Source organism: Notothenia coriiceps, unplaced genomic scaffold (genome assembly GCF_000735185.1).
Source record: "Notothenia coriiceps isolate Sejong01 unplaced genomic scaffold, NC01 NC01_scaffold00012197, whole genome shotgun sequence".
NCBI classification, from domain to species: domain Eukaryota; kingdom Metazoa; phylum Chordata; class Actinopteri; order Perciformes; family Nototheniidae; genus Notothenia; species Notothenia coriiceps.
Window position 1 is genome coordinate 4,235 of NW_011344898.1, and position 15,427 is coordinate 19,661.

At 41.0% G+C, this 15,427-nt stretch overlaps 1 protein-coding gene across 1 annotated transcript; it reads left to right on the forward strand.

Moving 5' to 3' along the window:
* The first annotated feature begins 341 nt into the window (after positions 1-341).
* LOC104947261 (apolipoprotein B-100) lies at positions 342-14,533 on the forward strand. Its single transcript, XM_010773244.1, has 25 exons — positions 342-396; positions 1,057-1,169; positions 1,250-1,395; positions 1,556-1,703; positions 2,072-2,224; positions 2,399-2,523; positions 3,007-3,124; positions 3,218-3,648; positions 3,760-3,874; positions 3,971-4,117; positions 4,219-4,430; positions 4,560-4,779; positions 5,006-5,179; positions 5,289-5,492; positions 5,630-5,797; positions 5,961-6,166; positions 6,313-6,483; positions 6,683-6,813; positions 6,938-7,139; positions 7,286-7,458; positions 7,563-7,738; positions 7,834-7,949; positions 8,070-8,443; positions 8,564-13,263; positions 13,368-14,533. The coding sequence occupies exons 1-25, from the start codon at positions 342-344 to the stop codon at positions 14,475-14,477; spliced, it is 9,888 nt and encodes a 3,295-aa protein (XP_010771546.1). The 3' UTR covers positions 14,478-14,533.
* Positions 14,534-15,427: the final 894 nt, after the last annotated feature.

Below are 15,427 nucleotides of genomic sequence, written 5' to 3' on the forward strand. Positions count from 1 at the left end.
CTGAAATACAAATATTAAATAAGTAATCCCCTTGCTTTGCTGAAATTAGTTTGTTTGTGAACTGCCCTTTGAGCACTTCAGACAAGCAATTAAAGTTGTCTTTTTGAAAATCAAGATATGTGAAGAACATTAATATATGTTCACATTACTAGTTTGTGAAATGTTTTAACCTTTGGCCTGCCACACAGACTACTCAAACTTTGGAACCAGGGCAACACATTCGCAAGTCCTGGTAGTCACATCAGTGAGGTTGGGGGAGTATAAAAGCCAAGGGACCACGGCATAAGAATGAGTCTTCACAGAAAGAGGAAGACTCTACAGGAGTTTTATACTAGCCAAACATGGGGAGTATCAAGCTCTGCCTTTTGCTGCTGCTGGGCACATCCACACTAGCCCGTAAGTATTGTGTTTTTATATAAAAATAAAGAAAATAGAATTTAAGGATGCAGTTTTAAATTATTAATGTTAGTTTATTTGAGAGAAACATGTAGTGGCTTTTAACAGGGTAATTCCCTTTAGGATGTTGCTGTTGACAATATTTCATAGCCTGTTTTGTACTCTGCTTTAATTTTATTCAAATCCTTTTCAAATTTGACGACAAGCTAAATTCAACGTTTAGAGCACGAATATAAATAATTAGAGCTTTATAATGATTTAAAAATATTCTTAACTTTTCGAATGTCTTGAGTTGAACCTTCGTAGCAGTTTTTTAAATGTCATATAAACAATGTGTGCTTCCTTTACAGAGCAAGATGTGGGAAGTGTTGAAGAACAATCCCCTGTTTGCCCATGTGAGTTTCTTTTTCAATATTGAAATTGTTTTATTGATTATTATAAGATGTGATTTAACTTAGTAAATGCACAAAAAAAAAGTGATTTGCCTCTTTGAATCCTATCGATAACCTAACATGTTAATAACCATTTGTCATGTATTCTTAGTTTTCAACTATTTAAAGGCATATCAAATCTGTGTATTTCGTATAGAATGTCAAAGAGATGTTCAGTGTATTAAACTTTAACATGACAGAGATCTAACTGATGTTTAAAACATTTCAGTGGCAAAACGATTCAAGAACTTCCGGCGTTTTGTGTACGACTATGAAGCTGAGACCTCTAACGGCGTGAACGGAGCTACTGACAACAAGAGCGGCCCCAAAGTCTCCTGCAAAGTATGTCGTGACCATTACTGCTAGCTGTGACTCTAAAGTAGAAACAATAGTCCTAATGAAATGTTTAATCTGCTGCACAGGTTGAAGTTGAAGTGCCCCAGACCTGTAGCTTCATCCTGCGCACAACAGAGTGCTCTCTGAGCGAGATCTCTGGCGTGGACACAGAAGGAAACGCAGTGTATCGTCCTGCCGATGAAAATCAGGCTTTCACATCTGCCATGGCCAAGTAAGTTGTTATGTTTCCAGTTAAAATGTAAAACTCATCTGTGCTATTTAGCTCTTAATCTGGGGCTGTATGATCAGAAAAGTGGCTAATGATAGGAAAACCAAAGTAAAGGGATGGGCTGAATGGCAGGTTGTCAATAATTATGTGTCCACGTCAACAGGAACGCTTTGAAGATTACAGTTGAAGGACACCTCCGTGTTCAACTCTACCCCGAGGATGACGAGCCTGTCAACATCCTGAACATCAAGAGAGGAATCGTCTCTGCTCTCATCGTGCCAGTAATGGAAGAGGAGAAGAACAAACAAATGGTAGCTCATCTTACTGTTTTACTGCCTTATTTTTGTTTCGTTAGTATTTACAGCAGTTTCCAATCAATTCAGGACAGGGTAGAGCTTGATCCTGATCATGTTGTAAGCTCATGCTAAGATAAAGAAATTGCATAATAGAGAAGATAAGCGGCGCCTGTCACAGGTGATAAAACCTCATGTAATCATGTTCTCTCGATGACACTCTTCAACTGCAGGGCAAAGTCCTAGATAAGTTAATCTTGCCTCACCTGCTCTCATAATGGGGGCAATCTTTCAGATCAATTGATAATCAGATTCAAGGTCCAACAAGCAACTTGGTGTTTTTGAATTGTTTCCTCAGTATTGATGATGCCTCTTGTAATTTTCAGGCCACCATTCATGGAATATGCCCCACCGACTTCAGCGTCATCACCACAGAGGATATCGCCACCGATGTGACTGTCAGCAGGGATCTGTCCCAATGTGACTTTTTCATTGCCCACAGGCAGGTCACCAGTCCTCTGGCCCTCATCACAGGCATGGTAAGTGATTAAGTTACATTTTCATGGTATAAATCCACTTACAAAGCTAGTAAAATAAACACTACTTACTATTGACGTGAAGCTTTGAGATGCTATTTTCATATTATTTTCATTACTTTCCAACAGTCTGCTCTTGAGAATCTAACAAAAATGTGTTTGTCTCTTCACCATCAGAACTTCCCTCTGTCCAAGATGATTAGCAGCACCCAGACTTGCAACTACCACTTTGACAACCAGAAGAAGCACATGACCAGCGGTACCTGCACAGAGAAACACATCTTCCTGCCCCTTTCCTACCAGTAAGTTTAAGAAAAAATAATGCAGGAAACAATTGAGGAGTATCTGATTCACAAAATCTTATGGTATCAAAGTGACTTTTTTCTAAAGTGGGTTGAGCGCCATGCTACTGTAACAAAAAAGCGATTTTTTTTTTTGTTTGTATCCCTTTTGTACATAGTTTAGGGAATTTCCTAATTTAATATATGCTTTAAACAGAGGATCCAAATTGGTACACAAAGGCTCAGTGAATAGAAGTGAAAATGTATTGTAAAGTAAAGTAAACATTTTGTCGAATGTCAAACAGCAATATCTAGTTTTTATGGGATCAAAGAATGTAGTCATGATCCCATTGGCATCCAGGAATAAGTGAAACTGAGTAAGTGAACTAAGGGGGGTGGGCTCTTTTCTAACCTTAGTCTGAGTAATATTGGTATGTAAAATGAAGTGTAATAATTTCCTATTTATGACTAATTTGTTGAATTTGTCTCATCTTCCGCAAACAGGAATGAATATGGAATTTCTACTGTGGTGAAGCAGACTGTGACTCTGAGAGAGACCTCCAAGATCAATGACAGAATCTTTGAACGCGGTGAGTGTTACAAGAAAAATAAATTAAAAAATGCTCAGTGCTTTAAATGCATTACATTTGTTGCATGCATTTTCTCACCTTTTCTTCTGTGATGACTCTTTACAGATGAGAACAAGTTTGTGGAGCTGGCCATGGAGGTTGCTGACGATAAGTCCCCTGTGCAGACCAAGGATGCTGTCATTGCCACCATGCAGCAGCTGAACACCCTGTCACAGACCACTGAGGGTGAGGAACGCGCCAGCCTCTTCCACAAGCTGGTGTCTGAGCTGCGTGGCCTGAAGGTCGACGTACTCGGATCTGCTACTGTTGAAATGATGGACATGTCCGAACCTCTGACATGGCAAGCTTTGGCTCAGTGCGGCACCCCAGAGTGCACCAGCGCCATGCTGAAGGTTCTCAGGAGATTCGATGGTGGTGCTCTTGAGGTCGATGCCAGTGTCTACGCCCTGGGACTGCTGCACAACCCCTCCTCTCTCATGGTGAAGGACATGCTGGCAATGGCTCAGTACAAGCAGAGCAAACCCATCATGTATGCTCTGAGCAATGCAGTGAGGAAGTAAGTAAACCTTTATTTGTTTCTTTTTTTTAATCTAAAGAAAGTCCTCTTCAATACTCTAGCAGTGAGTGGTGGTTTCTGTTGAAAATTAATGTCAAACTTTGTCTCTAGACTGTACAGGATTGAAGGTGTCACCCCCGAGATCTCTGCTGTCTCTGAGTTCATGTCCTCCCTGCTGGGCGCAGACTGCGCTGGGGATAAAGATCTGACCTTCCTGACCTTGAGGGTATGTACCCATCTTGTACACACAGGCCCCTTAAAAACTTAAAAAGGCACCATCCAGTTCCACGTTTTTTCTTACTATCTATACTATTCCATCCAGGTTGTTGGTAATATGGGAGATGCAATGGAGGCAGCCGACCCTGCAATTAAGAACACCCTGCTGAAGTGCATGAGACAGCCTGCAACCACACTGTCTGTACAGCTGGCTGCCATCCAGGCTTTCAGACTTATGTCTCCTACTGATGAGGTAACTAACGCCCCCCTCCACAGATGAACACTTGCTTGAGTCCCAATTTTATGGTGTTATTGAGATTCCGCAATGACTAACACTGTTGTTTTTCCATCCAGATTCGCTCTAACCTCCAGAGGGTCAGCCAGTACCCCAAGGGTGCTGTGCAGAAGCGCCTGGCAGCTTACCTGATCCTGATGAGAAATCCCCAGGATAGTGACATCGAGATAGTGAAGAAGCTGCTGAATCAGGAGCAGAACATGCAGATCAAGTCCTTTGTTACCTCCCACATTTACAATATCATTTCCTCCACTGATCCAGAGACCATGAAGTAAGAATGGAACACCTTTCAACTAACAGCACAATAAATGCTTTATTTAATGGAAATACTTTGGTCATGTAACAACCAAACTTCCTAAATTCAGCTGATATTTAATATTCTGTTTCATTATTTCTCCAGGCTTGGAAAGAGGATCGTGGATGCCCTGGAGGACACTGAAGTCGCCACACACAGTGACTACAGCACAAAGTCTCGCAACTACAAGCTGGGCATGGCCAATGAGAATATGCAGGCCGCCATTCAGGGCAACATGGTCTTCGATCCCAGTAGCCAGTTGCCAAGAGAGGTGCTGCTGGAAACTACCCTGCAAGTTTTTGGTTTTGACATGGATCTTTGGGAGGTATGTAACACTCTAGGTCATAATAATCATCAATGTGTTGCTGTTTCAAATAGTTGTTTTACCCTTACTGGCAGAAAACTATAGAATAGGTGTTTTATTACTATTTGGTCTGTTGGACTTTTTAACAGTATACCAATCTGCCCCTTAAATATCATTCGTCCTTGAGGCAGACTTAAACACACTAAACCCACACTGTCTCTGAACTAATCTTACTTTTTTTTAATAGATTGGCATGGAAGGAAAGGGCCTTGAGCCAACCATTGATGCTTTGTTTGGAAAGAACGGGTTCTTCCCTGACACATTGGGAAAGGTTATGTACTGGACTTTGGAAAAGATGCCACCAAAGATGAAACAGGAAATGGATAAATGGGTATCTCCCATGGACACAGAGGGGCGCAAGGTATATATTGTGTTTAATTTATGTTCAACTTTAATGTATGTTTAACTCTATCAGTTAAGTTGTAATTTTTACTGATATCACCACATCTAATACAAACGTTGTTACACAGGTTCCCGAAAATCTTGTAAGAGAAATTGTTCGCAACTTCAACAAGCTGGTAAAGGATCTGCAGAGTCAAGAGTCCCCAGAGGCCATGGCCTACCTGAAGATTATGGGAGCTGAGCTTGGCTTCATCAAGGGCAGCGAACTGAAGTTTATTGCTGATAATGCACTAATGTATGCAGAGATTTTCCTGAAGATCATTCCTTCCCAGGTACTGTTCTATACTGTTGTTGCTGTTGTTGTTGTTGTTGTTGTTGTTGTTGTTGTTGTTGTCAACTTAATATTTTATTTTTATTTTTCCACATCAAGATAGATTTCATGTTAACCATTTTTCTTTTTTTATATCAGGTTATGGCTAAACTGATGTCCAACACTGACAATGAGCTCTTTGCCCATTACATCTTCATGGACAACAAATTCATCATGCCAACAGCATCCGGCATGCCTCTGACATTTGCTCTGTCTGGCACCTTCACTCCTGGAGCAAAGGGAGGCATTCGCATGGCTCCAAACATGGTACATTTCAAACCTAACCCTTTATTGATGTTCTTCCTCAATTATGTTTTATTTTATATATATATATCTCAATAACAATTGTTGTTCTATTATATTAGCAGTTTCATTTTACATTATTTCACGACTGTAATGTATTAAATCAAACATGTTGTTTATTTAACAGCAGGAGCTGTTGTTCAAGCCCTCTATTGGAGTTGAGTTTGTGACTAAGATGGGAGTCCATGTCCCTGAATTCGTTGTGTCCGCTGTTGAGATGCACACCAACATTTACCATGAAAGCACACTCAATGCCAAGATTACCATGGAGCAAGGCCAGGTCAAGCTTTCCATCCCCGCCCCACAGGGCACCACAAGGGTTTTGAGCATCAGGTAACAAAAACCATAAAGTACATAAATACATGTTATATTTCATAAATTAAAGAGTTTTAGAAGTAAATGGCAGTATTTCTTTCTGCATTTTAAACAGCAATATTGGAAAATGGAAACTGATGTTTGTTGTTTTTTCTTTGAAATAGCAATAAAGTGATGATTGTGGGCGCTGGCCAGTCTGCAGTGATCCCCCACACAGAGGGTGAGTCAAGCTGCAGACCTCTCTTCTCTGGAGTCAAATACTGCACCGAAACAATCCGCGCAACAACTGGTGATAAGACTGCTGTGCCTTACTTCCCCCTGAATGGAGAGACCAAGTAAGTTGTTCATTAAAAATATGTCAATTTCATATCATTTTAATATCTCCTCTGTAATTTACTCGTTTGTCAGTAAGAACATATATACTGTTTAGTAGAAGCAATCAGTCAGAGGTCTAATACACAATTACTTCTAGACCCACAGTACAACTTCATAGAAGTTGAGAGAGAGACTTAAACTTTGTTTTTATCACCCTAGGTTTGCTTTGGACATCAAGCCCTCTGACGAGGTCTCTGAGTACACAGCCACCATCGCCTACAAACTCCTCAGGGAAGGAGAGGAGGGTCTCCAGAAAATCGATTCTCTGACATTGGCTCTGAGAGCTGAGGGTATGATCATCTTTTTGAGAAAAAACCTTCATAATTATAAAAGTTATTTTATGTGGCATTCTAACGTCCTTATTCATTTTATAGGTTTACATTAGTAATCAAGTTATACTTTTGCTTGCTATAGGTTCTCAGCCATCCGAGGCCACAGCCACTATGAAGTACAACAGGAACAAGAATGTCTTCACCACCCAGATCCAGGTACCTGACTTTGATGTTGAGGCCGGCGTTAAGATTGGCATGACTGACAGCATTGCCAAAGGCCAATCCATTGTCCTCGAGATCTCCAGCAAGAACGTGCCCCAGCTCTCTCTGATTGGCAGTGCCAAGTGAGTAAAACAAGCTAAAATATTTGCTTAACACATCTACATTTTAATATAACTCAGAGCTGAGTACTGTTACATGTCAACAACAGGAAATGCGTGTTTTTATATAGTGGTATTAACTGAATTGTTTTTGTTTTAAATAATCACAGGCTTCAGACCATGACTGATGGCATGATGCAAATTCAGTTGTTGGTCCCCTCAATGAAGACTGACGCTGCTATCACTGCTACCATGAGAAATGCTGATGTTCTCACCCTTGAGATCAAGAGTGATGTCAAGCTCCCAGAGACCTCCTCCATTCAGGCAGTCATATTCAAATATGGTATGTCTGTTTGAAAAAAATATTTTAAAATGTCTTTAAAGATAGATGTTGACAAAACAATGTCTCAAATGGAAACATAAAATGTGAAATGGTTTGTATCTCAGGTGAAGACCAGGCCGAGGTTCAGCTCACGTCCAACATGAATGCAGATACTAAGATCCTGGTGCCTTACACTGAAGCCGTCCAGGCCTGGCTCGGGCAGCTTGCAGAGGATGTCATGGACCAGCAGGTTGTCAAGACCGACATGAAAGTGCGTCATGTCATCAACAAGGCAGTCGAGGTGAAACAAGTATAATAATTACAACTATTTGAGCAGACCTTGTTCTAGTTCTTGTTCTAGACTAAAGCATGAAAACTGTGCTGCTTTTTTATCAGGCCAGTGATATCTGGATTAACAAGATCTCAGCTGATGTTCCCTATGTTGAGACTCTGAGGAACAAGATTGCAAGTGTGGAAATGCCCTCCATGCCTGAAAATCTATTCATGAACCTGTAAGTAAACACCACATTTAATAGTATGAATGTATATACATTTTTGTAAATGTCCTTAAAAGTTTAATGTCTGTTTAAAGTTATATAATAATGAATGTTCCTCTCTAATAATTTCACCAGGGATAGCAACATCATATACAAGTTCAACCAGGAGCGTTTGGCCATCACTGTCCCCCTGCCTCTAGGAGGCAAATCATCTGAGGAGCTAAGGATACCTTCAATGGTCAACTCTCCACACTTCTCCGTGCCTCAGCTGGAAATCGACTTTGCCTCACGGGAGATCCAAATCCCCACTTTTACCATCCCTCTTGAATATGATCTCAGCCTGCCTCTGATGGGCAAAATGGAAGCATTTGCCAAACTCAACAGCAACTATTATGACTGGGAAGCAACTGCATCTGCTGGTAACAGCAGTGAAGAGACTCCTAGCTACATGGCCAAGTTCAGCGTCATGGCTGAATGTCCAATCAAACTTCTCTGCTTCTCAACTGAGGGTAATTTAATATTTATTCATGCTTTGATTTGTAGTTTTTTTACATTTTCAGTTCAATTCTATAGACACAACAACCCATTTGATGCTAATTAATGTTTTACTGTTTTGTCTTTTTTTAAAGGAGCTGCAACAATCACTGACACAACAGAAGGCAATATGAAACTCAACATTGATGGTTCCATGAAGACCATGCTCCTGAACACAGGTTTTAATGTGCTTGAAACCATTGCCGTCACAGAGAGTGTATTGTCAACAGGAAGTTATAACATCTATGCCACCTCTCCTGTGGGTCTGGACACATCTCTGACTATTACCACCCAGGTCACCATAGATTCCAACATACTCTCTGGAGATATCAACACAGACGGAAGCCTGACTGTTGGACCCATGGCTGCCAGCACCACTTATCAACACACTTTCTCTGTTGAGCCAGCGAAGAAAGAAGCTAAACTGGAGAGTACACTGAGGGTGAACTCTGAAATCCTGAAGGTCGCCAACAAGATCAAGGCATCTTATGCAAACGAGGAACTTCTGATTGAGTCCAACACCAACATGAACACTGAACCAATCAAGCACACCTCCAAAGTGAGCCTTAGCTACAAAGAGGTCAAGCTTACCATCCAGTCTGACTCTGTGACCAAGGCTGATGAGCGCATGGTTCGTAGCCAGATGGAGTTCTCTGCCTCTGATGGACAGGCCAGCCTCAGGATTGAGAATCAAGCTGATGACAGCGAGAACCGTGCCTACTCTTTGCTGACTGGGTCCCTGAACCCCTCCGGCTTGGAGATCAATGCTGATGCATCCCTGAACATCTTCTCAAGCCTTGCCTCTCACAAGGCAACCTTGGCCCTGAACCAGAATGGACTGACCACCAGCTGTACAACGACTGCTCAGTATAGCCCAATGACCTTCGAGAATGTTTTCCATGCCGGAGTTGACACATCTGGTGCTACCGTGTCTATCACCACCAAGGGAGCCGTTAAAGATAACAAGGCAGAGCTCAGTGTTGAAGGAAAGCTTGCAAGCAAAGAAGTGTATCTCAACTCCATCCTCAAGGGTGATCTCTTTGACATCAACACCCTGAACAGAGTGAACCTCAGACTGAATGAAGATGGCTTGATCATGTCCAATCAAATTGTTGGATCTCGCAATGAGATGAGGACCGAAAATATCCACTCACTGTCTCTCTCACTGGGATCTTTCACCCTCACCTCAAAGACTGACAACTTCCTTGACAACAGAAACTCATACATGCATGACATCACAGTTAACATGGAGCGTTTTACTGTTGCAGTTAATGTGAAAAACGACCTGAAGATCATGGAGATTAACTTGGTAAATGATGCCCATTTCAAGGCAGAGCCCTACAACCTGGAGCTGACTGGAACAATGAAGGGAGCGTTTTCAGAGGAAGAGCTGAAGCACACTTACGAAGTCAAGTTTGTCGATATGGTCCTCTCTGCAAAGTGCACTACAAATGGTAAACTCATGCATGCTCAGATGACACATACCACTGATATGGAGGTTGCTGGTCTGACCATGAAATTCGACAGTGTGGCTAACTTCAACTCACCAGCTCTTCGTTTCGACAGTACAGTCAAAACTGTTGCTGAACCCTTCACTCTGAATATTGATGCCATTTTCAACTCGAATGGTGCAGCATATCTTTATGGTGAGCAGAGCGGTGAAGTATACAGCAAATTCCTCCTGAAGGCTGAACCCCTGTTGTTCACACAATCATTTGAGTACAGAGCCTCAACCAGCCATAAACTGGAGAACAGACCAATTATCAACACCAACATGGACAACAAGTTCAACAGCATGCTGAGTTTCCAAGAGCAAAGTGTCAGCCTGAAGATGGTATCCTCCGTGGATGAGCACAGTTTTAATCAAGAAATTAATGCCTTTAACAACGCAGAGAGATTGGGTATTGCGATGTCAGGAGCTGTTTCAACCCCCCTCTTCAGTGAGGCGAATCAAGAGTACGCCATTTCTGGATTTGTGAAATACGACAAGAACAGTGACAGTCACTTCATCCAGATCCCATTCATTGAGCATATGCCTGCAGTTATTGAAAATGTAAAGACCACAATGATGAGGATGATGGACCACAGCATTGAGATGCTGAAAGACACCAACACCAAGTATGAGATCAGTGCCACAATGCAGAACAAAGTGTCAGAACTGAAGGATGTCATTGACAACTTTGACTTCAGCCTTTTTATCCAAGACCTGACAAAGTTTATCAACTCAATTGAAAACTACATGTCCAACCTCACAGGCAAATTCCCAACTGACAAAGTCATGAATGTGATCAAATCATTGAAAGACGCCATCATGGCTTGGATCAAGAAGCATAACTTTGCTAACAACTTCAATATAATGTATGCCAAAGTAGAGGAGATCCTTTCTAGCTATGAGGTGGAGAAGATTATTGGGGCCATTATGGATGAGGTTGTTAAAATTATGAAGCAGTATGAGGTAAGGGAAAAGATCCAGTCTGCATTTGCTGCTATCAAGTCAATTGACATCAAGCCCTTGCTCGAAAAAGTGATGGCACCTGTTCAGGACCTTGTGAATGAACTGTATACCTTTAACTTCAAACAGCTGATTGATGACATGACAGACTATTTCATGAGGATGGTTCAGAAAATCAGATCTTTTGATTATGACACATTCACTGTGGAGTTGAAAGAGAAAGTGGCAGATATGAGCAAGATTCCCTGTTTTGGAAAACTCTCCGGAGAGTTGAAAGTAAACATACCACAACTCAAACTTAAGACCACTGCTGACTTTGAGAACACCACAATTACATCAGACACACCAGAGTTCAAAATCAACCTTAACTCACAGGCTACATCTACTTTGCAAATCCTCGACTACACCATCGATGCCAGTGCTCATTTGGCTGTGCCGAAGATGAGTCGCCTGTCTTTCTCGGAGAACATTAAAATTGATCAGTCATGTTTCTCACTTGACCACAAGGGATCAATGACTCTCTATGGCCTGTCAGCTCAAGCTTCTGCTGACACTACTGGAAAAGTGAACACTGAGGTCTTTTTTGCCGAGCTGGTCAACAATGCATTCTTTGCAATGGAAAATGGAGTTTCTGCCACTGTGGAGACTGTCTACAAACATGACCTCAAAGTGCCCCTCTTCAGAAATTCCCTAATCATGATAAATCAAAAGAATGTCCTCCAGATTGAAGCTGGAACTGCCCGTCTGACCGTTACCAATGTGGCCAATGAAAAATGGTCAGCGCCAATTTTGGACATCGTAGATGAGATAAACCACAAGAGTGACATGGAGGTGGTCATGGATCTCCACACTGCCAAAATGACTTTCATTGGAGCAACAGATAGCATCTTGTTCAAACTGAATCAAAATGTGGATGCTGAAATCTGCATCTTCCGCCACATTATTATTAATTCCAAGTTTGAGACAGAAACACCTTTCATGAAGGGAAGCGTTGCAGAGGTCAAGTTCCAGGCTAATGCTGGAGACATGAAAATTGATTTAACTGCCTCTCACAGTGTTGAGCTGGCAGGAAAGGTTGAAGGAACTCTCTCAAACTCTGCACTTGCTTTGATCACACCTAGTGAGCTTATGTTTGACACCAAGAACAAGGGAAATGTCAAGGTTACCCTTCCATTGAAGCTGTCTGGAAAGATGGATCTCCAGAATGACATGTCTTTGACCCTGAACTCTGAAACGCAGCAGGCTATATGGAACGGTCTGGCTAGATTCAATCAGTACAAATACTCCCATTACTTCACCATGGAAAATGGTGACAGTGAAATCAACATATTGTCCCAGATCAATGGAGAAGCAAATCTGGATATGCTAAAGGAGCCCATCACCATTCCAGAAATGACTGTGCCATTTATTGGTTTGACGACACCAAAAGTGGAAGACTACTCTCTGTGGGAAGACACTGGCCTGAGCAACCTCCTGATCACTACTCAGCAGACATTTGACATGAACTCCAAGCTGAAGTACATGAAGAACCCTGAGGTGATTACAATTGACATCAATGTGGAGCCACTCATCAATTTCATTAATAAGAATGTCAAGACTCTGCACAAGAAAGCGCTCATCCACAAAGATAAGGCTGCTGTTGTCCTGGTATCAACTTATGAAGAAGCCAAGGCAGAGTATGAAAAGTACAGCGTTGATTTGCCCAAAATCATTACAATTCCTGCATACAAAGTTCCTGTGATTAATATCGAGGTGTCCTCATTCACCATTCCCCTCCCCGACGCCAGTCTCATCACAATGCCTGCTCTGCATGTTCCATCTGCCCTCAGCAAGCTGACTCTTCCAAAAATCACTCTGCCCAAAATTCAGAACATTAGAATTCCAGTACTGGGGGATCTGACCTACGAGTGCTCCATGAAAACAGCAATGGTTACTCTCAAAACTGATGCCAGCATCCTTAACCAGGAAAGCATTCTCATTAAATTTGACGCTTCCTCAACCTCTGAGTTTGAGATTCTGAATGGAAAGATTGAGGGCAACGCCAACCTGAACAAAGTTGGTGGAATTAAAATGGCCTCTGTCCTGTCTGTGAAACATTTAATGTTTGAGGGAAACCATGAGAGCACTCTCACCTTAAGCTATGAAAATGTGGATACTTCCATCACCAATTCAGCAAAGATCAATCTACCTGTCCTGACCATGGAAGTCTATCAGGAGATTACTGGAAATCCAGAGGAAGGCCTTGTTGTCTCTATGTCCACTCCATCTGCAGGACTTGTTGCACTTCAGATGCAGACTAAGCGCCCAGCTCAAATTAAAGCAAGAGTCTACGGTCGCTACCCGGTAAGATAACTTTTCCTGATTAATAACCTTTCATTGTGATTTCATTAAAATCAGTATATTTATTTTTAGTAATATATTTAACCTTTTTTCCTTTTACCACACAGTCCGAGCCAACAAACGACATTGATATCTTCGGTCTGAAGATGTCTGTGATGAACTCTGAGAAGCTGAACCTTCAGACAACCTGGAACATGGAGATGCCATATGAGATGGTGCTGGGACTGAAGAAACAGGTGCCCGCAGTAATGGAAATGGTATCTGATCCTGCTGTCAACACATATAACACCATCTACAGACAAGCGAGAAGCCTTGAGGGTTCTTTTGAGCAGGCTAAAGATCAGGGTAAAGAGATGTTCAAGAGGGCATTTGGCAACCTTGCAGCAGTAAACCCTTCTATTGTTATGACAACTGTCACAGATAAGACCATTTTGATCCTCCAAGAATACCAAAAGAAAGTTGCAATTGTCCTTGATGCTGTTGTTAAATTCCTGAGAGAGACCAAGTTCCAGCTCCCTGGGTATGAACAGAGGCTGTCTGGGCTCGAGGCTTACCAGGAATTAAGTACTTTTATTGCTGATGTATCTGAGGAGGCTGTTCAAAGGGTTCCAGAGTATTTTGCCTCCATGTTTAAAGCGGTCCTTGATTATGTCCAAGCCATTGAATTCACTCTTCCTGGCTCTAACCACGTTGTCATTGGAAGAGAAGTTCTTGATGACTTGTTTGTAGCTTTGAAGAAAATTCAGGACCAAGTTATTCTCACTGTTAGGAAACTGGGGGAAATTCAGCTGGAAGATGTCATTAATAAATTATCTGGATTTGTGCAGTTTACCACTGAACAAAGTGAGAAGTTTCTGCAAACCCTTAAATCTCAAAACGTAGAAAAGCTCTCAAACTTTATGTCTGAAGTATACGATGATGCCATCAACTCTCAGGTCCTGGCTGATGTTACCAGGCAGGTTGAAGAGGCCCGCAAAATTGTTGTAGAATATCTTCAAGCTGTGAAAGCTAAACTCCAGATTATTTTGGCTGACATGTCTTTTGAACAGCTTCAAGCCGACATCCAGTCCTGGATTGACTTATTGGCAAAACGTGTGAACACTTTCCACAACAATGTCATTAAGACACTTAAGGAGAAAAGCCAAAGTATTGAACCATATGTGAGAGTAGGTGATAGACAGTTGGAAGTGAACATTCCTTTATCATTTTCCGCATAAGTCAACCAACTGACCATGGCTAACCAGGATATATATCAGTGTTTGTATTGACTGTATCTGTTGTGTAACAATAATGTTTATCTCTGTTCGGTTTTTCCAATTATTAATTTTGTTTGTTATTTCACAGTAGACTCCCAGTTGTTCTGGTCCTACTGTGCTCCCTTTGTGTCTTGTACTATTTAAAAACAATATGTGGCCTTCAATAAAGACAGTTTGTACTGCATATTTTACATCTCTTTGTATTTATTTTATATAATTGAACATAAGACTAAAACAAAACTTCTTTAAAGACTTATAAAAGTAAGAATTACTTAAAGTGCTAAAATGTTTACACCACAATAACATTTCTTCAGCTGTATTATTCCAGCTAATGTATGAATTGGTATTTTCCATACATTAAAAACAGTTTGATTTCAAGCTGCTTCCCTCAAAAAGACTATATAAAGGGTACAAAACCAACACAGCATACTGAACAGGTCGCAATAAAGTAACATTTGAAAAAGCTCACTATGCCCTGTCTTATGCCCATTAGTCATTTGTATCCTTGGGTCTAAATTTAACAGAGACACAAATAGCATCTGTGAAACACATGTTCTCTTTTCACAAAACGAGAACAAGTGAGTCAGGTTGACAGTTGTTGTAAACATACTATTATATGTAAAAGCTAAGTCTTAAAATGGATTCACCCTTTGTAATGCATGAATTGTGTTTTTCTTTGTGATGGCTATTGGCTATTTGTTATAATCAATAGTGTTCAGTGTATTTACTTAATCAAAAGTAGCAATACAACATTTGGAAAAATACATTGTACATTCTTTTTAAAATCTCACTTATGTTAAAATGCAGAAGTTATATCAGCTAAATGTATGTAAAATATCAAAAGTATATAGTCAACTCAATATAGTTAAAGAGAATTATTTTAAATATTAAATAACCATATTAAATATGCA

Excerpts from the sequence above, each read along its gene's own strand:
- LOC104947261 (XM_010773244.1), top strand. The coding sequence starts at position 342 with ATGGGGAGTATCAAGCTCTGCCTTTTGCTGCTGCTGGGCACATCCACA. Across the intron at positions 3,125-3,217 it reads AGAAAAATAAATTAAAAAAT|CTGGCCATGGAGGTTGCTGA; the intron begins GCTCAGTGCTTT and ends AAGTTTGTGGAG. Across the intron at positions 7,739-7,833 it reads TCATCAACAAGGCAGTCGAG|GCCAGTGATATCTGGATTAA; the intron begins GTGAAACAAGTA and ends CTTTTTTATCAG.